Source organism: Erythranthe guttata, chromosome 6, assembly GCF_056151865.1.
Source record: "Erythranthe guttata isolate IM_541 chromosome 6, IM_541, whole genome shotgun sequence".
Taxonomy (NCBI): Eukaryota; Viridiplantae; Streptophyta; class Magnoliopsida; order Lamiales; family Phrymaceae; genus Erythranthe; species Erythranthe guttata.
The window spans coordinates 12,377,203-12,404,267 of NC_142538.1; the positions used below are offsets into that span (position 1 = coordinate 12,377,203).

Genomic DNA, 27,065 nt, shown 5'->3' on the forward strand with positions numbered 1-27,065 from the left:
AATAAACCACATCTTGCAGAGGATTGCGACTCTCATGCAAGCGTACAATGTAAAAGATCGGGTCTTCTGGTTAACAATACTATTGGTTAGCTCTACTCGTACTTTTACATTGAATACATCGTATTATATGTTTCGATGAATTCTTATCTTTTGAACACTTCTTTTGCGATGAATTGAGTTTGTATTAATAATATAAGTGTACCATAGTAATGAACAACAAATACTTTCTAGTGTATTCAAAGATACTTTGTCAATACTAGACATGTGCTTCACATGTGTATTCACTGTACTTACTTGAGAAACAAAGCGTACTATATTTTGTGATGAATTGAGTTGTACCAATTTCATTGACACTTTAATGATAAATAATTGTGGGAGATGCATAAATTATGTTTTGGATGAGTATTTTAAGGTAGGTGAGCATTATTGTTGCGTTTGGAGTACAAGATGCCATAAATATATTGAATTTTCAAACATGATACTCATATGAATATACAAAATACTCATATAAGTGTATAATGCTCGTGCGTAAAACTAATATTTTCCTCAAATGTTACTATAATCTATGTTGATCGACTCCCACATTGTCTCATTTCATTTTTAATAGCCTTAGAATGAAGAATTGTATCTTAAAATGCGGTTATATGGATGTATTGGCCCCACAATAATATATACAATGTAACAATACAATATGAATGACAAACATTATACTTTGTGAATGAACAAAGCGCACTACAAGAGGTCATATATATTAGAAAACCCAAACATGACATTTTATTTTGACGGATCAAATTACTTTTCCGTCTTTACCAAGTGGAATATCATAAAGGGAATATGAGCTTATATTAAAAATATAAGAGAGCATATGTATAAAGTTCAAACCACAGGGGTTTAAGTTCAATTTACCGGTAATACAATTAGTGATAGTTCTTTTAAACATTGTATATTTCACACGACTTTTCTTCAGTGGACCAATTCTCTCCACAATTGTCAACTGTGTCCCAATTAGTGATAGTTCTTTTAAATATATTATGTTGCAAATTTTGTTATATTATGGGATTTTTTACCAATCAATCAAGATTTTCTACTTGATATACCTGTAATTTGATCTTAATATAAAAAAAAATGTGAAACATGTACAAAATTAAACTACTCGAGCTCTCAATTAACATTCATCTCTATTAAAGCTCATTTGAGCTTCATTTGGTTGTTATGAAACATACAAGCTCAAATAAAACTTTGCTAACCAAATAAAAATTCAATAAATTTGAAAGAACAAGCATTTAACTCGACATAATTTGTTCACACGTAAATTTATATATAAAGAAACTCATTATGAAAAGAATCACGCCATCTATATACGTAACGTTATTAATTAAAGATCCAAAGAAGGTCAAAACGTTCGCTTTCTAGACTTTTAATTTTTATTTATTTGTTATAATGTAAGTAAGTGCATATGTGTGGTTTGTATAATAAAAAATAAGCTTTCTAGAGGGAAAATGTAGAATAAAAAAAAAAAAAAAAGAAATCGTGTTTGTGCTTCCCATGAAAAAACCAAATCAACAGAGCATTAAATCGTGAGCCGTCGAAAAAAGAAAGAAATGGTTGAATGTTTAGAAACAAATAGCGGTCACGTTAGATACCTGTAAACGCCGGGTTGATGTCACGTTGCCGTCAAAATTAACTATTCCGGGCGGTCACATCAAACAGATCAGACGTGCTTCCCGGTACATATATATAATATATTTGTATTGCATGCCACTCTCTTTTCTTTATTGACCGGAAATATATATCATATATTAGCTACTGTGTATTCAATTTAATTTCTTTTGATGCGCTAAAGTTAGTGCGTCTTCAGCTTAATTATATTCAACAATAATTGCCTCATTAATGAATGATTAAATTTATTAAAAAAAAAAAAAACCTGCAACTATGAAATAAAAGGTTTTTAAATTTTATTTTTAATACTAAAACAAAGTTGATATATTTGCCCAAAGTCCTTTTAAATACCAGATTAAATATTTCATCTCCATCATAATAGACATATCAAAAATGGAACTCCACAGACAATCCATCCTAAACCAGACCGATGTTTCCTTCTCACTGGCAAAGCAACTCATCTCCACTAATTACAAGGACAAAAACGTCATTTTCTCGCCTTTGTCGATCCACATTTTGTTGGGCATGATTGCGGCCGGGTCGAAAGGCCCGACCCGAGATCAGATGCTGGGCTTTTTTAAGTCCAGTTCTATTGAAGAACTGAACTCGCTCTTGGCGCAGCACGTGACCAAGGTGTTCGCCGACGGTGAGCCGCTTGGTGGACCCTGTTTGTCCTTGGTCAACGGCGTTTGGGTTGACCAGAGTCTCAGCTTTAAGCCCCATTACAAAGAAATTATCCAGAATGGTTACAGGGCTGCTTCTTATCGTGTTGATTTTCTGACTAAGGTTAGTTTTTTTTGTTCTTTTAGTTAGTCCACGTATTTGTCTATGCCTCTTTTATATATAGGGTTATTTTACATGGGGTTATTTTACATATCCCTGCTAACCAAATAAATTAGGGATAAACTCAAGTCCACATCATTCTTTGATATACTCCTAAAAAAATGAAAGTACTATACTACCCTTATATGCAATTTTCGGCTAAACTGCATTCAGCATTTCTGGTCCTTCATTTATCATTTTCGCTGATTTTTTTGTTTAATAAACATGTTTGTTAAATATATGTATGTATATATATATTTATTTATTTATTTATTTATTTATTGAATTTTTTTATTAATTTTTTTTTTTTTTTATTATTTTCATTTTTTATTTTCAAATCATTAGGTTTACTGTACTTAAAATAACTACATGTAACTGCAGTAAACTATAATACTGCGTAGTTATGTTCTTTTTCTTTTACCCCATATTTTTCGTCCATCAATTATATTCACACACGAATACTGACTTATACAAAAGAAAGAAATTTAGAAATCCCAACAACAAAAAATTACAAATTTTAATATTTATATTATAAATCACCTCATAACCAATAAAATACAAATCGAAATTACACAAATATATGCTTATGTAACTACATGTTACTATAGTAATGTATAGTACTGTATACAGTCTGTTGAACAAAGCAGTTGTAAGTTCAACAAAAAAATTTGACACCTTCAAGGAAAGGATCAATGGCCTTCATTAAGCTGCAGTTGCAAAATCAAAACAAAAAATATATTTTAGTGTAAATCAAAAAAAAAATAAAGAAACAATAAAACATTCAAAAAAACAACAAACACTAAGAGATCGAGAGATAGAGAGAGAGGCCATAGCTGCGAATTTTAGATCAAACCGTCAATGACTCTTCACCCCAAGCGCCTCATAACAAAACCCTTGCCGCTGCTAACCACCAATGATTCCGCGCTCATAAATGCAAACAAATATAGAAATAAATATGAAAATATAAAAATGAATGAAATTTACATCAAAATATAGATCCCGACGAGAGAAATCCAACGGTGGGTAGCCCGTCAAATTCCGACTGGCGAAAAACAAACTACACCTTTGGTAAGACAAACGTCGTCGAAATACGCCGACTAATTAAAAAAATTGCAGAAACAGATCCAACATTCCAAACTGAATGAAATAACCACAAAAAGAAAAAGCTCGATGAGAGAAATCCAACGATAGTTGAACCATCGAATTATGACCACGGGAGAGAGAGTTATGACTCTGGGAAGCAATATCGCCGGTTAGAGACCTTGGGAGGGCGGGATTTGGATCTGGGAATTGAGAGAGGAAAGTAGAGACCGATATGGGTTGGCTAGGGTTTAAAACTGATTTAAAAGGGTATTCTGGGTATTTTAGGGTGGGCTAGGGCGTATGTCAAATTATTATCCAAATGGAGGAGGTTTGCACTAGGGTGTAAACAACATGGTAGTTAATTATATATATTTTCAAAATGAGGGGTCTCTAAAATAATCCCTTTATTTATATTTGGGTTAATTGTATATTGCCACCTGTACTTTGCCCGTTTTTCCACTTTGTCCCCTAAACTAAATAAATTCGTACGCGCACACCCAAATCCACTTTTTTCACGCATATAACCACTTATGGCGAATATTGGGACGAATCTTTTATTTTACCGGCGCACGCACGATACACATGTTTAATGTAAGTGTTTTTTGGTCTTTTCGACTCAAATAATTTGTGGGCCCTGTTTTTTTCACTTCTTCTCCTTCCCTCTCTCTCGCACACGCACACACATACAGACATTCCCACATTGTCATCTTCTTCTTCTCTTCCTTTTTTTTGTGCTTTTTTTTTTTTTTTATCAAGAATCAATCTTTTTGAAGAAACTCCGCGTTTGAGGCTTTGTGAATGTGGCCATGGAAAATCCGTCTGGATGATGTGAAATAGGTACTGAATTTGATGGATCGTTGGATGAAGAAAGAAGTCGTTTTGGGATTTTATTGGTGTTTTTGGAGATGGGTAAAAATAGTGCTTATTTTTGGGATTTTGTTGGTAAGAAGATTTGGGAATTTGGGTAAAAATAGTGCTTACTTCTGTGATTTTTTTCATACTGTATTGTCCAAATGGCAAAGAAAATGCTTGTCGATGGAAAGGTGGACAAACCCAACAAGAGTGAAGAGGAGAGTCACTATGATTTTGATTAGTTTGTAATTGGGAAGGTGGACAAACCCAGTGAAATTAATTGAAATTAGGTCCGGGTTTTCTTTAAATTAATTGAGGGGGAAAAACTCCTATGGAAGAAGAAGAACTAAAGTTTTATTTTAGTTCATTTCGAACTTTAACAAGTTTCAAATTAAGTTCAATCGAGTCCTTGGAACTTTCAATTTCACCCAAATGATATTTTCAGTTGAAAAGACGAAAAAAACCCATGTACTTTGTCATGTGCTTTGCGTGTGCGCCGGAATTGTGAAGATTCGCTAGAATATTCCCTCTGGGTGATTAAATGAGTCAAAATAACGTGTTTGGGTGTGTCCCTGTGATTTTTTTTAATTAATGTGGCAAAGTGGAAAAACAGGTAAAGTCCAGGTGGCAAAATGCTATTAACCCTATATATTTCATGCATTGTTTGTCCGGGTTTCATGCATTTTTTCTTGATCGTCTTGATTACAAGAAGAATATCTCATGGGGTTTTATCTTTTCCTGCTCCAGCTATTTGCTTTGTCTCTTGGAATGGGTTTTGTAGTTCCTTTCAATATTTTGCTTGGATTTTGAGTTTTCTGCGTTTTTATATATACACAAAACTGAGGGGTAAAAACGTCCGAAAAAGTGAAACATTGAAAAAATCATATAAATGAGATACCCAATATGCCACATCATCGTCCACTAATAGATTGTAAAATGTAAACAAAATGAAAACTTTGTAACATGTTGCAATTCAAGGGTATTTTGTACGACCACGTAGTTTAGGGGTGTAAATCTAATATAGCTGGGATACAACTGTATCCGACATGGGTATTCAGATTATTCAATTAACGAAAACTCCCTATTTGTATTGACGTCATTCTTGTAGACCACGTTCGCTGAAGCAAAATGAAAACAACGACACAAATATTTTCTCTGAACAATTTTCTCCATAGAAGCCCAAAAAAACTTGATCACATGTTGCTCTCTTATTGTTGTTCTCTTATTCATAGTCGTGTGTATGTGTTCTTAGTGGATGGTTATTTAATCAAATTTAGGGTTAAAATCGTCCTAGTGTAAATAACCACGTGTAGCATCTAACTCTCCACAAAAATTCCGAAAGAAGAAAAATCCTTTCTATGTACACGTCAGACTTCTCCCAATTTTCGAAGGGAATATAATCGAGTTGGATTCTAACACACTTTATTTAAGAAAATAATTCAACGTTCACATGGACCAATTAACTATGCATAAACTCCGTTCGTGTCGTACAAAATCTGCACCAAATAAATCTCAGTTAGGAAAATAAATTGAATGCTTTAATTAATCTCTTGAAATTAACCACATTAATTATTAACAAAAAATGAGATTCCGTGCAAGAAAAATGAAAACGTATAGACTTTTCCGCAATAAAATGAAATTAAGCGAATTGGGTGTATGTTTCTCTTAACACTATGGGGAACTTTAATGAAAACATATCGACTTTTACCTATAGCTTTTCAAAGTTTACGTGTGTTGCAGTTTTATTTTAATTATTGTATTTTCTTATCTTGATGATTTTTTGAAGGCTGATGAGGTAATAAAAGAAGTGAATAAATGGGCTGAGAACGAAACAAATGGCCACATCGAAGAAATACTGCCACCTGATTCAGTTGATGCTAGCACTAGGCTTATCCTCGCTAATGCAGTGTATTTTAAAGGAAAATGGGAGGAACAATTTGATGCGTCAGTGACTAAAGACGACGAGTTTTTCCTCTTAAACGGAAGCTCAATTAAAGTACCTTTCATGACAAGTTGGGAGAGGCAATATATCCGTTATTTTGAGGGTTTCAAGGTTTTGAGGCTGCCGTATAAACAAGGTGACGATAAACGCAAATTCTCAATGTATATATTTCTTCCGGATGCAAAAGATGGACTACCATCCTTGATAGAAAAAGCCGGTCCTGAATCTGGATTTATCGAGAAACACCTCCCTCTCTGGGACGTCGAAGTTGGTGATTTCCGAATTCCAAAATTTAAGATAGAATTCGAATTTCGAGCGGGAGAAGTTCTGAAGGAGCTCGGAATGGTGCTTCCTTTTTCTTGCGGTGATTTTACTGAAATGGTGTACTCAACTATAACTACCCCGACAGAGAAATTGTTCGTCTCGGAAATTTTCCACAAGGCGTTCATTGATGTGAACGAGGAAGGCACGGAAGCCGCAGCGGTTTCGGTCGTCGGTGTATTTCAAATTACGTGTTTGAGAACTGAGACGAAATTTGATTTTGTGGCTGACCATCCTTTCATGTTTGTTATAAGAGAAGATGTAAGTGGGATGGTTCTCTTCATTGGGCAGCTACTTGAACCCTCCACTACTTAATTAACGGCACATGTTAATTTTATGACATCTTTTGGTTTTGTGGTTGGGATTGATAAAAATATTAAGTGATTAATATATATGATTGTGTAATATAATATGTGTGTCATATGTACTTTTTTTTTGTGAGGGATTGAGTAATAACTGGACAGAGAATCATCTGTCTTGTATGGATGATGAAAGAAGTTTGACTGTGAAAATGTCGGAAACACCCTTCTCATTGTCGAAAATACCCTTCTCATTCTGTTGGTTTTAGTTTTTAAATACTATTCATTTGCCCAATTTTGGTTGGAATAATTTCTTTAGGACAAAGTCCACGTAATTCTACTACATTTAATTGTAAGCAATGGTTGCTTGTTGCAGAGAGTTAACTTCAACAACTAAATCTTGTCCATAAGATAAGATGAAAGACCTAAATAACATCGTGATGTACCAAAATGGGCCGGCCCAATGGGCCCTCAAATATATCTACTAATTAGGCCCACTACACGAAAGCCCAAATACCTTCAAGGTTAGGCTTGGGCCCAACAAAGTAAGCCCAATCCAATCACCGAGATATAAATAGGTGTTTTACTCAATTGTAAAGGTACGTTCTGATTATTCACAATCAATCTCGAAGATTATTCTCTCAGCTATCTCTACGATCCGTACATCTGACTTGAGCGTCGGAGGGGTTTCCGCCGGATCAACCCCCGGCTTAGTTCACGTGTGCTCTTTTCGCAGGGACCTCAGGATCATCAAGTTATCAAGCTGTTGATCCGCTTTGCTCTCCCAACTCATTTTCTACACCACCCTAGGTGGGCTATATTTTAGCATCATCATTTTGGCGCCGTCTGTGGGAACGATGCAAACCAGATCACGTAGCCAACAAGATCCTCCTGAGGCGTCAGCTCGGAGAGAAAATGACACAGCTAATAACCTCCCAGTCCGTGGAGGATCAGGCATGCCACCTCCTCCACGCGCCGCGGAGCCACCTCCTCCACGTGCCGTGGAGCCACCTCCTCCACGTGCTGCAGATCCGCCTCGCGAGGTTCAGGTGATCCCTCCTCGAGACCCACCACTCGCCGATCCACCACTCCCTGCTCCTCGAACGGTTCAAATAACCGAGGACACACTCCAACGCATGATAGTAGAAGCCTCAACTCGCGCCGCTACGGAGGCCGTAACTCAATACATCGCCACGATGGGAGCAAACGCTCCCAATGCGATACCAGCGCCAGCTCCACCTATAGTGCCACCTGCGGCCCCACCGCCAATTCAGAATCAAATAAGTGTCTCCTCCTCTACCTCGGACCCACGGTCCCGAGTGCAGCTATCTACAAATCACAGAGGGGCACAGCCCAGACAGCAGCGTCAACGCTCACCCCCACGAGGGAATGCATCACCACAGAGAGTCCCTCTCTTTAATGAGGGAGAAGGCGAGGTAAACAGCAGAATGTCTCGTCAAAATCTCTTCCCCCAACCAAATAATCTAATGGGTGAAAGAATGCCTGTCCCAGCAAGACGCAGTCCCTTCACCATAGACATTCTCAACGAGGTATTACCTCAAGGAGTAAAGATCTTGGGGTTACCTCAATTTGAAGGGCCACCGACCTGCAGGAGCACATAGAGAAATTCAGCGCCATGGCAGATTTATATGGCCCAACGGATGCTGCGATGTGCAAAATGTTCCGCACCACTCTCTCCAAGAGGGCAATGAATTGGTTCAACTCTCTACCCATGGGGTCGATTGACACATTCGCCCGGTTGTCAACCCGGTTCACCAACCAATTCGCCATCAACAAACAATATGCCAAGACCCCAGCTCATCTTTTCTCTATAGTACAAAGAGATAACGAGACGCTTCGCAACTACATTAAGCGTTTCGTAGAGGCCGTCCACGAAGTCCCCAGTGTAGGGCAAGACATGCTCTCCGGGATTATACAGCAGAACTTGAAACCGGGTAGATTCAAAGAATCCATCGCCGGGAGACCTCCAGGCAACCTAGAGGATTTGCTGAATCGAGCCGAAAAATACGTCCGGATAGAGGAAGCCTCTACCCATGCTCCTCCTAAAAGGAAAAGGGAAGATGACCGTCAAGACAATATGAGGCGCGATGATCGACGTCCACGACTTCCACGTCAAGGCCAACCCTCTTCCTCCTACAATAGGTTCACTCCGCTAAACACCCGCCTCACGGAAATCCTTCACGTGATAGAACAGAAAGGTTTATCTCCGGAGGACCGGCGGGCGGCGACTCGCAAAATGCAAGACGCACTCTCGCTCGATCAGCGCGCATGAATCAAGAACGTGCTTCTCCATCCGCACGCATCTATCAAATACGAAGACCTGATCATAGCATAGTCTTCAACTCCTCCGACCTTGAAGGTCCAGATGAAGATCATGTCGATGCATTGGTAGTAACAACAACGGTGGCCAACTTCTTGGTCAAGAAGATATTAGTGGACGGTGGGAGCTCAGCTGACATCATGTACCTCCACGCTTTTAAGCAGCTGGGTATAGATAATGCCCGGTTTAATCCCATCTCCACACCCCTGAAAGGATTCACAGGAGAAGGCATTTTATCCATGGGAGAAGTAGAGATGCCCGTCTCCTTAGGGGAAGACCCTTGTCGAATCACCAAGCTAATCAAATTCCTCATCGTTGACAAGCCATCTCCCTACAACGTCATCTTAGGGAGGCCAGCCATCCATACATTCAAGTCTGTACCTTCTTCCTACCATCAAAAGTGGAAATTCCCGACCCCCTATGGAATGGGGGAAATACTTGGAGATAGACGTCTCGCCCGAGAGTGCTATGCAAGGGCCTTACGAGAACCTTCCAAGAAGCCTAAACCATCCGGAAGGGGAGACGACACCCAAAAATCCGACAAACAGAAGTGGGTCAATGCGATCATTGAGGACAATAAAGAAATCCTCATCAGTGTACCAGACGATAGCATCAAGCTAGCGGCTGTTGAAGAGCTTAAGCTCATAGAGCTCACACCTGGAGATGATTCCAAACTCTTACGCATCGGATCCGATTCAGATCCTGAGATGGAGAAGCAATTAGTCAAATTCTTACGGCACAATGGAGACGTGTTCGCTTGGAAAGCTCAAGATTTGTCAGGCATCCCCCCTCATGTAGCTCTACATCGGTTTAACGTCGACAAAAGGTTGAAGCCAATCAAGCAAAGGAAACGAACATTTGGACCCGAACGCAACAAGCACATCAAGGCAGAAGTGGCAAAACTCCTTGAAGCGGGCCACATACGACCAGTTCAGTATCCTGAATGGCTGTCGAACGTAGTACTCGTTCCCAAGCCGGGTGGCAAGTGGAGATTATGCGTAGACTTCACTGAACTCAACAAAGCCTGTCCTAAGGACCCATTTCCTCTACCCAGAATCGATCAGCTCATCGATTCGACCTCGGGGTGCGAACTCCTCAGCTTCCTCAATGCATACCAAGGGTATAACCAGATCTTACTTGCACCAGAAGATCAAGAGAGGGCTAGTTTCATCACTGACCAAGGCATCTACTGCTATCAAGTGATGCCCTTTGGGTTAAAAAACGCAGGAGCCACCTACCAGCGTCTAGTGAACAAAATGTTCGCAGATCAGATCGGTAAAAATATGGAGGTGTACATCGACGACATGCTCGTCAAAAGTGTCAAGGTCTCGGACCACCTAACTGATCCGGATCAGTGTTTTGCCACCCTGCGAAAATATAAGATGAAGCTCAACCCCTCAAATGTTCATTCGGAGTTAGGGGAGGCAAATTTTTGGGTTATATGATTTCGCAGCGAGGAATCGAAGCTAATCCCGTGAAAATCGAAGCAATCATCTCCATGGCTCCGCCAACATCGATCAAGAAAGTTCAACAACTCAACGGCTGTTTGGCATCCCTGAATAGATTCATTTCAAGATCAGCGGACAAGGCTCTCCCATTTTTCAAGATTTTAAAGGGAGGAAAAAAGTTCGAGTGGGATGAGGCATGTCAAAAAGCCTTCACTGAGCTAAAGTCATACCTCGCATCACCACCCTTGCTTACAAAACCTCAGCCAGGAGACACCCTCATGCTGTACTTAGCTACCTCGGCTGATGCCATCAGCGCGGTCCTCATCCGAGATGGAGGAAAAGGTCACCAACCCATATACTACATAAGTCGCGCTCTTCAAGGAGCCGAGCAACGCTATACCAATATGGAGAAGCTCGCTCTCGCCCTCATCAACGCAGCCCGGAAGCTTCGACCTTACTTCCAGTCACATCAAGTGGTGGTTCTCACCAATTATCCACTGAAGCAAATACTAAGGAGTCCCGAAATGTCCGGACGATTAGCAAAATGGGCAATAGAGCTAAGTGAATACGGAGTGGAATTCGAACCCCGCCCAGCTATCAAAGCGCAAATATTGGCTGACTTTCTAGTCGAAATGACCACAGTAGAAGAAAGCACCTCTCTACCTACTTGGTCCGTCAGCGTCGATGGATCTTCCACTGCCACAGGAGGTGGAGCGGGCATCGTACTAACGAACCCCGACGGAGACGAATTCGAGTATGCTCAACGCTTCGAATTCACAGCCTCGAACAACGTCGCTGAGTACGAAGCACTGATAGCGGGAATCCGCCTCGCCCTAGCAGCCGGAGCGCGCAAGCTCCTAATCCAAAGCGACTCTCAGCTCGTCGTCAACCAAGTACTTGGAGCTTACGAGGCTAAAGAAGACACCATGGCCAAATATTTAGCTCTCGCGCACACTCTCTTATCTAAATTCGAGAGCTACGAGATAAGACAAGTACCTCGCTCCAATAACGTCCATGCTGACAAATTAGCTAGGCTTGGAAGCTCCATGGCTGGCATCGGAAGTCGGAAGGTGACGCTGCTCACCTCACCTCAGCCAGAGATAACTTCACCCACTGAAGTGTAGTACACCGAGGAGGATGAACCATGCTGGTTCACTCCAATCCTGAAGCATCTCAAGAAGGGAGAACTTCCAGCGGATTCCACCGAAGCACGAAAGTTAAAAACGAGAGCCGCTCGCTTCGTCATACTGGAAGAAGAGTTATACAAACGAGGGTTCTCATTCCCTTACCTCAAGTGCCTCGACCCGACCACAGCGGATTACGTACTTAGAGAAGTACAAGAAGGCATCTGCGGAAATCATTTAAGCGGGAGAACTTTAGTTCTCAAACTACTGAGGCAAGGCTACTATTGGCCAACGATGCATGAAGACGCGAAGAAGTTAGTCCGGAAGTGTAAGCCCTGCCAAGAGCATGCAAATATCACTCACCTGCCAGCGGCATTAATGCAACCAATTGACAGCCCCATCCCTTTCGCCCAATGGGGGATGGATTTAGTTGGACCATTCCCGCCCGCCACATGAGGACGCAAATACCTCATTGTTGCAGTGGACTACTTCACCAAATGGGTGGAAGCTGAACCCTTAGCACGCATCCGAGAAGAAGAAGTCATCCAATTCCTATGGAAGAACATCGTCTGTCGCTTTGGAATCCCACGTTCCATTATCTCAGATAATGGAACCCAATTTTGCGGTGACAAAGTGAAGAATTGGTGCCTCGGCTTGGACATCAAACAATTCTTCACATCTGTAGCAAATCCACAGGCTAATGGCCAAACGGAGGTCACGAATCGCACCATACTCCAGCACCTCAAGACAAGGCTTGGAAGTGCCAAAGGGAAGTGGGTGGACGAGTTGCCTAACGCACTATGGGCTTATCGCACAACCCCACGAGCAGCAACCGGAGAGTCGCCTTTCAATCTAGCTTTCGGAACAGAGGCTATCGCACCTGTCGAAATAGGAGAACCATCTTGGCGAATCACCAACTATGACCCAGCAGCTAATGAAGAGGCTATGCGGGGAAGCCTAGACCTCGTAGATGAGTTACTAGAGATTGCATACATCCGACAACAGATGTATAAATCACGCATGGCCAAGGCATATAACTCAAAGGTCCGCCCTCGCTCCTTTCAAGTCGGAGATTTAGTCCTCCGAAAAGCTGAAGCCTCTCACCCCATCGGTAAGCTCGACCCAAAGTGGGAAGGACCGTATAAAATCACAAAGGTGGTCAACACTGGAGCATATCGCCTCGAGAACATTGATGGACACCCTATACCCAGAACATGGAATATAGGGAACCTCAAACGGTTCTACGCTTAAGGTATACATCTACCTTACTTCAGATCGGTTAAGGTCACCATCCATACCCCTTCTATATGAAAGTTACTTACAAATTGTCGCATCTGCAGGCTCCACGACCTTCCACGTAACTCGTCTTGTAAGCTGTTCCTAGATGGTTAGAAATTTTTCTACTACATAACCAGGTGCGTTAACATCCCACCTAAACTGGGGGGCTAGTAAATTTATTTTCACCAGCAATTCATCATCACATCCCACCATCTTATTACAGATTGAGATCCATTACGAGAGGATGCATCTTACTCAATCAACGGCCCAAAGAGCGAGAACACTCCATACCACATCGCTAATGGTAACTATACTTCCGCTAGCATTCAACACACGGATGATCTTATTTACTCCTACTAACGTGAAAAAATAATTCCACTAGCAGGCAATGATCGCATAGTAACTCGCAACAACTCACGAGTTGATTTCATATCTCGAAGTGCGAGGAAGAAAAAAATCCCCGTAGTATGGTACGTAGATCGGCAATGCGCATCCTCTCAGCTTCAATTACTAAGTCTTCAATACAAATGCTTAGACAAAATTCCTTTTTCTCAATTATATTTGACAGGCATAGAGACGCCAAAGGAATTCATTTTACCATCAGCACAGCAAAACGAATGAGTACAAGCAAGACGTGGAAGAAGAAGAACAAGTGTAGTACAATCACTTAGAACAATTTTTATCAAGTCAATTTTTTTTTTCTCGATCCACCAGTAGTTATTTACCTTCGCCTCACGTAGGCCTATCGCATTAGTCATTTAATTACATAGGCATGTAACAATTCTCCTTTGCTATCGTTGAATAAATTTCGCTTTACTATCTACGCCTTTACATCTATACAAATTACCTCTTACCATGAGTTCAAGTCAATACCACCCTACAAACACTTAGGCCCTGTTTGTTGAGCTCTTAATGAGCTCTGAACAGGCCTCTCCTCTTATTCGGTCAGCAATAAGCCATTTAGCGTGTTTGATGGACAGATCTGAATGAAACCAGTTTCCGCTGAGCGATTCAGTTTAAAAAATCTAACTTATTGATTAAGAGATACATCTGAATGGGTTTTAGACAAATCTATTCCCAAAAACTTTGAGCATTCTTTGACCTGTTGTCTCTCTCTTTCCTTTCGACAAACTGTGGATGGCAGAAAAGGGGCAAGACTCAAGTGGGGAGAAGACTGTTGTGGCACAATAAATTAAATGAAAGCTTTCAATTTTGACTTTTCATAAGAAATTGATTTTAATTAAATTATTTTTTATTGCATAAAAATGGTTCTCCTAATAAAAGACCTTCTACGAAAGCTTATAATATGGTAATTAGATTTATAATTTTTTATTGTAAAATTAGAATTACTAATAATTCAGCTGGTAAATAAATTTATGGATAGGGCTAATATAGTAATATTATATTATTCAGATCCTAAAGATGTCCAGTTATCAAATAAACTTACTCGTTCAGCATTCAGCATTCAGATATTACTCTTAATCATTCAGATATTTGTTCAGCGTTCAGCATTCAGTGCTTAATTTTATCAAACACACCCTTAGAGAGATTTAGATAATCCGTATAGCCTGGCCAGCTGGATTAGCTAAGTCCTTTTATTTGTTTCACGAGGTGTTCATTTTAAAACGTGGCCACGGACAAATATATTTAAGACCCAAGCGGTCCGAACTAAGGGCACGACCCTTCAATAAAACTTGAGAGACTGATCCCCTCCTCAAGTACATCGCGTACAATGCTAAATGTAAATACATATAAGCAGCGCATTAACTCTTGACAAAGTCAAAACAAATAATTCAAGATATCAAACTTCAAATGTCAAACAAGGAAAAAATTCAAACGAAATAGTAGAGGACATACCCATCTACATTAGCGAGAAAAATAAACTAAGACTCCAAACAAAAAAAAAATATATAAGTTTAACTATCCTAGCAAATAAATCTAAACTGCCCTACTGCGGGCGGAAGACGTCCCTACAGTGGAAGCAACCATATCAGCCACAAGCTCTGTGCCTGTCCCATCGACATCTACCTCATCATCCTCTCCATCTGAGATACCAGCCTCCATCCCTCGAATCACCTTCTCACTGATACCACCCGCATCGCGAAGATATTGGCGACAAGCACGCACTAATGGCTTATAGACCACAGCCAACGCATGCTCCTCAATCATAGCAGCACACTCATCACTACCTCGGAAGCTAAGCTTGGTTTCCTCCACGATGGACTCCCTATAAGCCGCACCACCTGATGTTGCGAGGAACCTCTTCCCCGTCGCCTTCTCGACTTCGTATTTCTCCTTCAGCTGATCATAGCACTCGTTCAACTTATGAACATCATCCTTATATGCCTTCGCGTCACCTCGGATAACCTCGAGCTCTTCTGTCCTTTGAGCAAGCTCTTCCGTCCGTTGAGCAAGATCGGACCGCGCTATCTCCAACTGGCTTAGAAGTTCATCCTCACGCGTCTGACTTCGAACTCGCTCCTCTTCCTTCCTAGCTTCCACATTCCTACCATGCTCCACGAGATATCTCCAAGTCGCTACCAACTAAAAAAAAAAAAAAGTTTTACACAAGGAAGAGAAAGAGTAACATTTAATCTGTTTTTAAATAAACAACACTCACCCGACATATGTCACCACCGGCTAACTCCAACATGTGAGAAGGGCCCTTACCAGACATCCGAGCACGGTCATACTCAAGAACGAATCCCTCGGTACTCAACATAGGCAGATCATGGTCCGACACATCCCAATACGACTCCTTACCGTCGCGATTCACACCATAGGTAAACAATTGTTTCCCTCCTCCACCATGGAAAGCATAAGTCTCCTCTGGGTCTACCCGGAGACGCTTAGGCACAGCGACATACTCAGTATCCACCCTCTTCCCCTTGCCACGATCCCTCTTCGGTGGACGCCCCTCCCCTTCACCAGCACTGCTACGGTCATCTGCGACTATTCGAGGAGTTTCTATATGGGTCTCCTCACGAAGCAAACCACTTGAAGAATCTCCCAACGTAGAGGGTAACTTCTTCGATGCCTTCTTCGACGTCCCATTCGCCTTAGCTCGAAGTGCCGCAAATGTGATACCCCCATCTACAAAAAATAACAAACACATAAGAAACATGAGGTATACACTACCAAAGAACTACAAAAAAAAAAAAAAAAAAAAAAAAAAAAACACAAAACAAGGCAACAAAAGGATATACGATGCTGACCCTTCACCGTCGGTATCAAACCCCTCGGATCAAATTCCACATCACACAACCCAGATTCCTCAATCCTCTTCGCCATATTTGCAGTTATCGTGAAACTCTCACACGTAGGATTCCAAACTACGGGAACGTCAAACGTGGGAGCCCTCACATAAAAAAAATAGGTCTTCCATTTCCCCAAAGATAGCTTCACACTCTTCACGAATTGGTAAGGAACGCGAGGATGAAAATAAAAGAAAGGCATCTTGTTGGGCCGATGTAATGTAAATAACGCCTTAAATAAACTCACAGACACAGGCAGACCTACTCGAACCACCCTAAAATGAAACGCCTGGAACATCAGAACAGCAGTGGGCGTTAGCTGACTATACCCAATCTTGAATTCCTCACAAACCTTCAACAAGGTGGGATGCGGTGTAATCTCAGATGTGCACGTCAAGTACCCCAAAAATACCATATGAAACCCATCGGGTGGCGAATACAAGCGATCGTGTAACACCCTCCATGTTGTTTATATAATTAAGAACAATTTTTAGAAAAATGGACTTTATTAAAACTTTCGAATCCTATTTGATCCTTTAGAAAATAAGTTTGGAAATCGTTAAAGCATTTTTCTTTCTTCAAAACATAACCCACGCATGAAAGATAAAATTTTCATAAAGAGTGCTACTTAAACATGAACGAGGTTTTAAAGCAATACTTGTAATACAGCGGAAGATAAATAACTTTATTTTACATATACCCCGATTTAATAGACTAGATTCCTAAATCAGAGTACATTATAAATGTATTTATCAACTTTTCAATTTAAAACACTTTGAAAATGGAATGACTAATATAATCTTTAAAAACACTCGATTGACATAAAGGCTCGTGATTCCTCGAACTCCACTCCGCCAGCCTCCATAACCGTTTCGAGAACCTGAAAAGGGAAATTCGCATAAAGCGTGAGCCCAACCACTGGCTCAGTAAGAACTTTAGCCTGACGCACTCACGCCTCTCTCAACGTATCCCTCCGGACCTATGTGAGTCCTAAAGTCCTCGTCCATGTTCTCATTGTCTAAGGCTTTCACGTCATAATCATATTTACCTTATTCGTTATCATAAAATATGACATGAAATCGAGTTTCACATAATTTCATATAAGAGCACATAACACTCTCATACCTTATGGCCGAGAATGATTAAGCCTAATATCTGGATCAGCAATTCACATATCACGTTAGAATTCACATAGCATATAGTCAAACTTATTACTTTACGGATAAACACATAATAACATTTACCTCAACCTCGACATGGACGAAAAGTTTCCCTGCTTAACGTATATTCACAAGGTTTACTCACGTAAACAAAATGTTGTATTAACATGGGGGTGCAACAACCCAATAGCTGTAGCACATATAGACATAAAGTCCCTATAGTCTGTATTAACAAATTTAAACACATAGATGCAAATGCAATGGGATCCCTATCAGATTCATAACATGGTTATCGGTAATAGACGTCGATATTCTGAGCCCGTTCTTAGTGGGAGCTACCCACTCTATAGTCTATAGTACTGTACTTGGAATACCGGCCCCTCCGTATTCCCGTGTCTACTCGACCGATAGCCATATTAAGATTCTGACTTTCCTATACTTGACCGTGCAATACCATAAATGACAAATCATTCGACTCCAATCATATAACAATGTGAGATCGAACTTGCACTTATCATAATAAACACATAACCATATAACTAACAAACATATTCAAAGAGTTCCTTATTCAAATAACTCACATGATCAATAAACACATGAATAAACATTTTCATAATTCATCAACATCGTGTCATCACAAATATCATTCAACGTACATGCATCGCATACAATAGGTATCACATACAAGAGAAGGGGATTATCATATTATTTCATACAACCACTTTCACAGTTATAACATACCAATGTAATTATCTTAAATGCATCATCCATACGTTTTCTAGGTTATACATTTATGTTAACGTATAAGCATACGATAACCATAATAGCACATACACACATAATACATGAAATTCAAATCCACATACTTCATTCCAAAAAGTTATAATGAAATCGTATCAACTTTGCAATCTGATCAGATCAAGGTTTCAAAACAATTTACAATTATACCTTAATAATCAACTCCAAATTAATTAAACGAACCTATACTCTTATCAGTCCTAAATCAATCGAGAGGTATCCTTAGATAGAACTATGTCCTCTAAATAACGTCCTAGCAACTCATTTCATTCATAATACTCTATTATAGAAAATCTGGCAGCCTTGATACTTCAACTTTGAAAATTCATATCTCTTAAACCGTACATACAAACCTTATGAAATTATCACAGAACGTTCACATATAAGTGAATTATATTACATTAAAACAGTTCAGTAAAATACCAATCCATGGGAGAGGAATAATTAATTTAGTACAGCAACACCAGCAGAATTTCAGAACAGAGCACTCCACTTTACAAATACTAAATAAATCATTCATTCAACCAAACACCATGAAATTTAGCTGAGAATCAGTTTTATAAGTCTATAATCATATTCAGTTAGAATCGCATGAATCAAAACAAGATAAAATCTAATTTAACACATAATCCATAGATGACTCAGAAATCGTGCAGTTTCGGAAAACGTTTCATAACTAGATCAATATAATTCCGATTTACGCATACCATGTATCAAAACGAAGCTAACAGAAACATCTACATGCACGATTAATTTTATAATTTTCAGAAAATAAATCATTGATGAAACATGCACTGGAAGCTGAGTCTACGAATCTGAAATTCGAACTAGGGTTCATTGAAATCTATATTTCTTGACCTGAATCCCTAAATCCGACTCCTAAGCATATTAGTCAATTAAAACACATAAACATCATCTTATTATTTATCATTGATTCAGTAAAGACTAAAGTCCTTACCTCTTTGAAGAAAATCGAATATAAGGAAGAAGGGGCAACCGAAGGATTCTCGGAGCTTTGGCTTGAAGGCTTTTGGGGCTGAACTTGGATCCTCTTGATAGTTTGGGGGATTTTATAGGGAAATTAATCCCATTAATTAGATATCAAACTTCCCAGAGAAAGGAGGGGAAATTTGATGAGTTCTCGAGAAGGGGATTCTGCTTTTGTGTGTTAGCTGTCGTGACGTGAGAGGAGAAAGAGTGAAGGGATGTCGTAGGGAAGTTGGGAGTAAAAGAAGAGGAGTCTTCCTTGGTTGACTCAAAGTGGAGAAAAAGAGATTTATGTGTGTGTGGGTTATGCTGCCGTGAAAAACGAGGAAAGGAAGAAAGAGGTAAATGGCAATTTACAAGCTTATGCTTGGAAAGTCTTGAGAAATTTACATGAGGGCTATTATGCAATATCTAAAACCATGGGGGTCCTAATAGCAATTCAGAAAATAGGTTATATACTAGACTACATACTTCAAACACACACGGCACATACATGGCAAATATACACAATTCACTAATAGATATATCTATACTTATTAAATCATAAAATAATTAGAGATAAATTGCATAGATTAATCACCACATCATAACTCACCTAGCATATATATATACTCACAACATTCACATATATGTATCTACATTCATTAAACCATGAATCGTAAAACAATTAAAGATACATTGCATACATTAATTCTTCAATTAAAGCACATAATTCATTTAATCACATTACTTAATCATCTAATCAAATCGAGTCGATCGCACATTTAATCAAATATTATGAACCACATAAACAGTTAGGATGCAATAAACTTACACTTGTTAATTCATGAAATGGACATTATCGATTTACTCAATATAATTTCATATAATATGCTTATGAAAATGCGGGGCGTTACAGATCGCCCTTCCGAGGCAACAACAACTCCACATTACTCGGCGCTCCGGATAAACGGCGAATAGAATGCAAATGCTCTTCCGTCAATACACTATCAAAATTAACTAAGTCCAAATTAATTGGCCTATTTTTCTTTTGCCTCCTCGTGTCAACCTCAACATCACCTGGCGGAATATCATCTTCCTCCTCCTCTTCATCCGTCAGCTCAACTTCACTACTTGTCACCGCATGATCACTCACCAAAGAAGCTTGATTCGAATCATCACTATCGCTCCCAAAATCAACGACTCGACGCCCAGAGCGACGTCTACTGGTATCCGCTTCATCAATAGTAGGGCAAATATTAATATTGTTACGCACTTCTACATCGTCACTCCACGATTCAATGATTTCTCGTCGTCCAAAACCCCCCCCCACTCACACCATCTTCGACATCGATGCGCTCCCCGCTTCGCCTGACCCCATCACGTGAATCGCGTCGAAAAACAAGCTCGGACGCGCTCCCACGCGCGCCCGGCACTCCGGAAGACGCGCTGCCACGCGCGCCGTTTCCCTCCACTAACGTGCGTTCACGCGCAGGACCCCCAACCACTCCCCACGCGCGCGCGTCGTCCTCGGCCTCCGCGCCAGACGCGCGCGCGCGTCGCCCCAGCAACTCTCCACTACCGCGCTCCTCTGATCTGCCAAGTGGACGAATGGCGCGCGCGCGTGCCGCCACGCCATCATCCGACGCGCGCGCTCCTCCCTCTTCTACCCCCTTTGACGCGCGCGCGCGTACCTCGTAAAACGCACCCGACGCGCGCGTCATCTCAGCATCAGCACCCTCTTTCCTCTCCTCGGAAACCGTGCACGGCTCCAACTCAGTGGCTCGGCTCGGCTTCGCTGCACCCTCTCCCATAACAATACATGGAGGTGCACGGTTCGAGCCATCCCCCTCGGCCAAGCCACGATTAACACTATTTCTCCCCTCAATTCGTGCTCCACCTACAGGAGATCCGATTTTGGCACCCGGTATTACAACCGTACCAAAAGGTTTCTTGCCCCCTTCAACCGGATCTCGAAGATCCCGAGTTCGACATGAGAAAATTTTTTCCCGAAGAAATAATCAAGAAACAAAAAATTTCTACTCTACCGCAAAAAAAAAATGAAGAGAACAATAGCACATAAGAAGACTTAGAATTAAAAGTACATACCCATATTTATTACGCAGGAGATGAAGTTTATTTATTTCCACCGCAAAAGGATTCTATTTATCTGACCCTGGTATATTATTTAACACCCTTAAATATATACCCCGCTGCCAAATAAATACAATTATCCCTTATTTAAATTAAGGAATTAATTCACCACCAACGGAAACAATTCAATCCCCGACGCAATTAACTCTCGACACGACCCGGATCCCTCTACACAAGTCCCCATCTCGAATCGAGAGTTGGGGGGCTTAATGATGTACCTAAATGGGCCGGCCCAATGGGCCCTCAAATATATCTACTAATTAGGCCCACTACACGAAAGCCCAAATACCTTCAAGGTAAGGCTTGGGCCCAACAAAGTAAGCCCAATCCAATCACCGAAATATAAATAGGTGTTTTACTCATTTGTAAAGGTACGTTCTGATTATTCACAATCAATCTCGAATATTATTCTCTCAGCTATCTCTACGATCCGTACATCTGCCTTGAGCGTCGGAGGGGTTTCCGCCGGATCAACCCCCGGCTTAGTTCATGTGTGCTCTTTTCGCAGGGACCTCAGGATCATCAAGTTATCAAGCTGCTGATCCGCTTTGCTCTCCCAACTCATTTTCTACACCACCCTAGGTGAGCTATATTTTAGTATCATCACATCGTATGAAATGTCGTTAAGAATTAGCCACATAAGGAGAAATACAATTCAAAATAAATTAATACGAACTTATGTACATGTAGCTCTGTAAACAATACTTTCTTCTGTTCCTCGGGTTCTCTGATTTAGCTTCCACGAAAAATTTAAAGAAACTATGCATAAATAAAAATAAGCCGACCAATATCAAAAGTCCAGCAAACAGAAAAGCATTCTCAAATTTCATAGATATATACATGTGTACTTAACTTTCTTATCTTACATTTCTGGGCAACTTAATTACTTTTTTCAAATATCTTCAAGTGGAGATGTTATAATGATGGTGCAATCCAACACAAGTGAGAAAATTTTAGGGTTTTGTTTGGAAATTATGTATCTTTTTCGCCTTTTCTTTATTATCTAATTTATATATTTTTTCACTTTTTTTTTGTTTAGAATTAAAAGTTATTATTAAAAACTCATTAGATGTAAAATTCAACAGCCAATTTTAAAGAAATGGTACAATGTACTTTAATTTGTAAAACACAACATAGAGGATTTTCTCCTAATTTTTCTAAGATACGAATTTATTTGACAATTTGAAATTACAAAGCGAGTTTTGTGCTATTAACTCGATCTTTTTTTTTTTTTTTGAAAAATGTAATTTTATTAGGTAATATGAGCCAAAAACGAAGGCAAAACTACGCCCTCATTACAATCGAAACCATAGTTCTTCGCAATAGCGTGAGCAAGCAAGTTACCCGATCGCTTTACAAAAACGAAATTACATAAAGTAAACTCCCTAGCTAAAGTTAAGCATTCCCTCAAGCAGAGCACCAAATGAAGCTTCAGATGATTTATTTTCCCAGAGAGCAGTAACAACCTGTAAATTATCCCCTTCCAGCATGATAGATGAACACCTGTTCGTCGGAGCTGATGTAATTGCATATAATGCCGCATGGGCCTCTCCGTCCACCACTTTCGGACGTCCATGGGCCTTTTTAGCACTCCACCACACACACGAGCCTTGAGAATCACGAGCTACATTGGCCATCACATAATAATTCACCCCTATAGGAAATGCAACGTCATAGTTTATTTTCACCACTCCATCTTCTGGAGGTTTCCAAACAGCAGGATGGATTCCCTCTATTACCGGTACAAAGCGAATTTGGTTCTGCTGGAAGTTACTCAAATAGTCGAGACACCAACTAACTATGTTTCCAGCATGAAGTTCGTCCTCCCCATGAGCCACCTTATTCCAATTATCCCACAATTTCCACATAACAACTACAGACAAATGGAAAATACCTGGCGAGAGTCGTTGGTGAAGATGCTCGATCCAGGCCCAAGTCGACGGTGGTTGATCATCAATAATAGTATCGAAGGGATGGGAATTCCAAACCTGACTTGAGTTGCCGCATTTAGTTATAACATGAAGAAAAGTTTCGTAGTTGGTTCCACAACGTCGGCAACTAGGATTGACAACAATCGTTCGGCGGAAAAGCTCTGATTGAGTTGGCAATATGTTCTAGCATGCTCGCCACAAAAAGACCTTTATCTTAGGTGGAATAGGGAGATTCCACACCAACTTCCAGTTTCTCTTTACCACTCTGCTGCCAGATCCAACCTGAGATATGCCACTAGATCGAACACCAAAACTCGGCGAGAGCAGGCTGTGGTAGCACGATCGAACTGTAAACTTTCCATTCTCGAAAAATGCCAGACCCATCTATCCACCGACGAGGAGCAGCCAATCGGAACCGCCAAAATCCTATCTCTATCTACTGACCAAAAATATTCATCAAGGAGGGCCGGGTTCCAAGAACGAGAGGTTGCGTCAATAATGTCCGAGACTCTATTCGGGAAAGCACAATGAATTGGTCTTGTCGTAAGCACTTTAAAAGTACCATCATCTGTAAGCCATGGGTCCGACCATATTGAAGTAGATCGCCCATCCCCAATTCTCTTTCTAATGCACGAGAAGAGACACTCTCTAGCCATCCATAAGCTCCTCCATGTGGCTGAAGGGCGCCTCCCCAGTTCCGCTGTCAAAACATCTCCATGGGGAAAATAGCGTGCTTTCATAATTTTACATAGGAGCAGATCGGGTTGGGTAAGAATCCTCCACACATTCTTGGAAAGAAGAGCAATATTGAAGCATTTCATGTTCCTGAATCCTAAACCGCCAGCATCCTTTGCCTTACAGAGTCGATTCCATGCCAACCATGCTAGCTTCCGATTCTCACCGTTACCTCACCAATACCGTTTAATTGCTCTTTCAATCTCCTGAAGAATTTCATTCAAAAGAAGAAAACAACCCATAATATAAGATGAGATTGCTTGAAGTACAGCTTTAATTAACACCTCCTTACCCGCTTTTGATAAAAATTTCTCACCCCAACCCTTTATCTTAGCCCCAATTCGGTCCTGAAGATACCCAAATATTTCCTTTTTCGTCCTTCTGATACTTGCAGGCAGACCCAAGTACTTTTCATGTCGATCCACAATTTGGAAATTGAGAATCTGGTATATTGTAGCTTTACGCTCCTGATTCGTAGATGGGCAAAACATCATTGTGGATTTTTCGTAGTTGATCTCTTGCCCAGATGTGCGAGAGTATATGTTTAGGATGGACCGGAGGGTGGCAGCACTTGAAACTGTGGCATGGCAAAATACAAGCGTATCATCTGCAAAACAAAGATTTGAAATAAATGGAGCTAACGGCGCCACCTGAATTCCTTGAAGCTCGCCACGATCACTTGCTCTCGTGATCATTGCAATCAAAGCTTCTGCACAACAGATAAAAAGATATGGGGAAAGAGGATCTCCTTGACGAAGGCCTCTCGAAGGGTTCCAAGAGCCAACTGTGATCCATTGAAAAGGAAAGAGTAAGAGACAGACGATACACACATCACAATGAGATAAACAACGAGAAAGGGATACCAAACCGCACAAGAATTTTTCGTAAAAAAAGCCATTCAATCCGATCGTAAGCTTTACTTAAATCCAATTTAATTGCCATATAATTGCTCGTACGCTTAGTGTTCATTTGAATAAAATGGTTCACCTCATATGCAACTAGGACATTATCCGTGATAAGCCGTTGTGGCACAAAGGCGGATTGGGTAGGCGATATCAATTCATCTAAAATAGGTTTCAGACGGTTAGCAAGAATTTTAGACCCAAATTTATATATCACGTTGCACAAGCTTATGGGTCGATAATCTGTCATTTTTTCAGGCTGTTTAATTTTAGGGATAAGAACAATGAAAGTAGAATTAAAGGGCAGGGGAAGACTCTTATTATTAAAAAAATTCAAGTACACAAGAGGTCACATCAGATCCTAAAATATGCCAATATTTGGAAAAAAAAAAAGCAAAAGGCAAGCCGTCGGGCCTGGGGATTTTAGTGGAGCCATTTGGGAAATGGCTTGAATTACCTCAGGGGCAGAAAAAATAGAGGATATATTATGAACAGCCTCCGCCGAAACCCTCCCCTCAATATGGTCCAACACCTCATCAATCTCGTCTTCGTCCGGGTTGGTGGATTTAAACATCTCATTGAAGTAATCTGTGATAACCAGCTCTATCTCCTCATCTCTCTCCTTCCACACCCCAAACCTATCCTTAAGGGCTTCGAACAGAGTCTTTTCCATGGAAAAAATTTGTATTACGGTCACCCTCTCGGATCCATTGTATCTTACTCCGTTGTCTCCAGTAAACATCATTGTCCACATACAGATCTTCCAGTTCAGCCTTAAGCTTTTTTATCTCATCCGTCTTAGCCTGGGTTTGTATACTTGTGCTGAGATTTTGAAGTTTCATTTGAATAGCTTTAATGGCGGTAGCAGGCTGAGCAAAAGTTGTTCTTTTCCAATTAATCAAGGCAACGCGGCATCCATCTTTTTTCCGTAGAACCTCATCAACCGGATTCAAGCCATCGTAATATTAATTCCCAATGTTGCCGCACAATATCTTCACACTCATCCTTCCTGAACCACATCGCTTCAAATCGAAACGGCCTCCTCCTGTTACGACGAAAAGGTTGAGCTGGCTGGTTACTAAAATCAAGTTTGATTGGGCAATGATCCGAGCCTTGGAAATTCAGATGGTAGACACGGGCATGCGCGTGGGAAAAGAGACATCCATGTATTATTCGCGCATACTCTGTCAAGCCTATTATTGGACCAAGTGAACGGGAATCCCTCAAATCCAAGGTCAGTGAGATTGCAATCATCAAGCACCTCGCGAAGAAGATTCCAGGATAGATGTCGTCGACATTTTTCAGGATGCCAGTAAAATCCAGTAACTCTCCACTTCTGATTCGAGCTAGATATCGTAACCTCCATGGTTCGATGATAGGGCATACGTGACCCATTTATCTTTTGACCATTGACTAGCTCTGAAAAGACAAAATACCCTGCGAGGGTTTTGCAAAAACAAAAGACCTAGTCCTTCAACGAGTAATTTTTACAACTTGGGGACCAAATTGAATTTATGAAAACTTAAAGAGGTTAAATTGCAATTTCCAAAACTTAATTAAATAAAAAAAAAGTTCATCTTCTTCACAGGACCAGCCTCCACCACCACCTCCCAGATCTTCTCCGCCGCCATATTTGCTCAACAGCCCAGCACCCGCCGCCCAACTCATCTTCGCCGCCATCTTTGCCTAATAGCCCACCACCCATTGCCCAACCCATCTCCGCCGCCATATTTGCTCAGCAATCCACCACCAACCGCCCAACCCATCTACGCCACCATCTTTGCTCAGCAGCCCACCACGGCACCACCCACCATCTCCGCCGCCGTTATTTTTCAGCAGCCCACCGCCAACAGCATACACCATCTATGTCGCCATTCTTTCTCAACAGGAACCATATCCACCGCCATTGCTATAAAATTGCAGAAACACTAATTTCTTTTTGAAGGTGGAGAAAATTGAAACCAATGATTTTGTTGTTGTGCGAAGCTTTGCCTAT

At 40.7% G+C, this 27,065-nt stretch overlaps 3 protein-coding genes across 3 annotated transcripts; 1 reads left to right on the forward strand and 2 right to left on the reverse strand.

The window, feature by feature from the left end:
* Nucleotides 1–1,713: 1,713 nt before the first annotated feature.
* Nucleotides 1,714–7,221, forward strand: LOC105951221 (serpin-ZX). Its single transcript, XM_012974606.2, has 2 exons — nucleotides 1,714–2,445; nucleotides 6,203–7,221. The coding sequence occupies exons 1-2, from the start codon at nucleotides 2,053–2,055 to the stop codon at nucleotides 6,992–6,994; spliced, it is 1,185 nt and encodes a 394-aa protein (XP_012830060.1). The 5' UTR covers nucleotides 1,714–2,052; the 3' UTR covers nucleotides 6,995–7,221.
* A 7,718-nt stretch (nucleotides 7,222–14,939) lies between these two features.
* On the reverse strand, nucleotides 14,940–19,691 carry LOC105951172 (uncharacterized). The gene is made up of 4 exons (XM_088819865.1): nucleotides 19,340–19,691; nucleotides 16,385–17,303; nucleotides 15,790–16,262; nucleotides 14,940–15,713 (listed from the first exon to the last, which is right to left on the reverse strand). The coding sequence occupies exons 2-4, from the start codon at nucleotides 16,836–16,838 to the stop codon at nucleotides 15,108–15,110; spliced, it is 1,533 nt and encodes a 510-aa protein (XP_088675991.1). The 5' UTR covers nucleotides 16,839–17,303; nucleotides 19,340–19,691; the 3' UTR covers nucleotides 14,940–15,107.
* Nucleotides 19,692–22,886: 3,195 nt separating this feature from the next.
* Nucleotides 22,887–23,816, reverse strand: LOC148770176 (uncharacterized). The gene is made up of 2 exons (XM_088819029.1): nucleotides 23,640–23,816; nucleotides 22,887–23,489 (listed from the first exon to the last, which is right to left on the reverse strand). Exons 1-2 carry the CDS (start codon nucleotides 23,814–23,816, stop codon nucleotides 22,887–22,889), a joined length of 780 nt encoding a protein of 259 aa, XP_088675155.1.
* Nucleotides 23,817–27,065: the final 3,249 nt, after the last annotated feature.

Bases quoted from the DNA above. Each gene is read 5' to 3' on its own strand.
- LOC105951221 (XM_012974606.2), top strand. From the start codon at position 2,053: ATGGAACTCCACAGACAATCCATCCTAAACCAGACCGATGTTTCCTTC. The intron at 2,446-6,202 runs GTTAGTTTTTTT...GATTTTTTGAAG, and splicing joins GTGTTGATTTTCTGACTAAG to GCTGATGAGGTAATAAAAGA.
- LOC105951172 (XM_088819865.1), bottom strand. From the start codon at position 16,838: ATGGTATTTTTGGGGTACTTGACGTGCACATCTGAGATTACACCGCAT. The intron at 16,263-16,384 runs GTCAGCATCGTA...TATTTTTTGTAG, and splicing joins TTTGATACCGACGGTGAAGG to ATGGGGGTATCACATTTGCG. The intron at 15,714-15,789 runs GTGAGTGTTGTT...TTTTTTTTTTAG, and splicing joins CCGGTGGTGACATATGTCGG to TTGGTAGCGACTTGGAGATA.
- LOC148770176 (XM_088819029.1), bottom strand. From the start codon at position 23,816: ATGGGTCTGGCATTTTTCGAGAATGGAAAGTTTACAGTTCGATCGTGC. The intron at 23,490-23,639 runs GTCTTTTTGTGG...AACTCAAGTCAG, and splicing joins CTATTCCACCTAAGATAAAG to GTTTGGAATTCCCATCCCTT.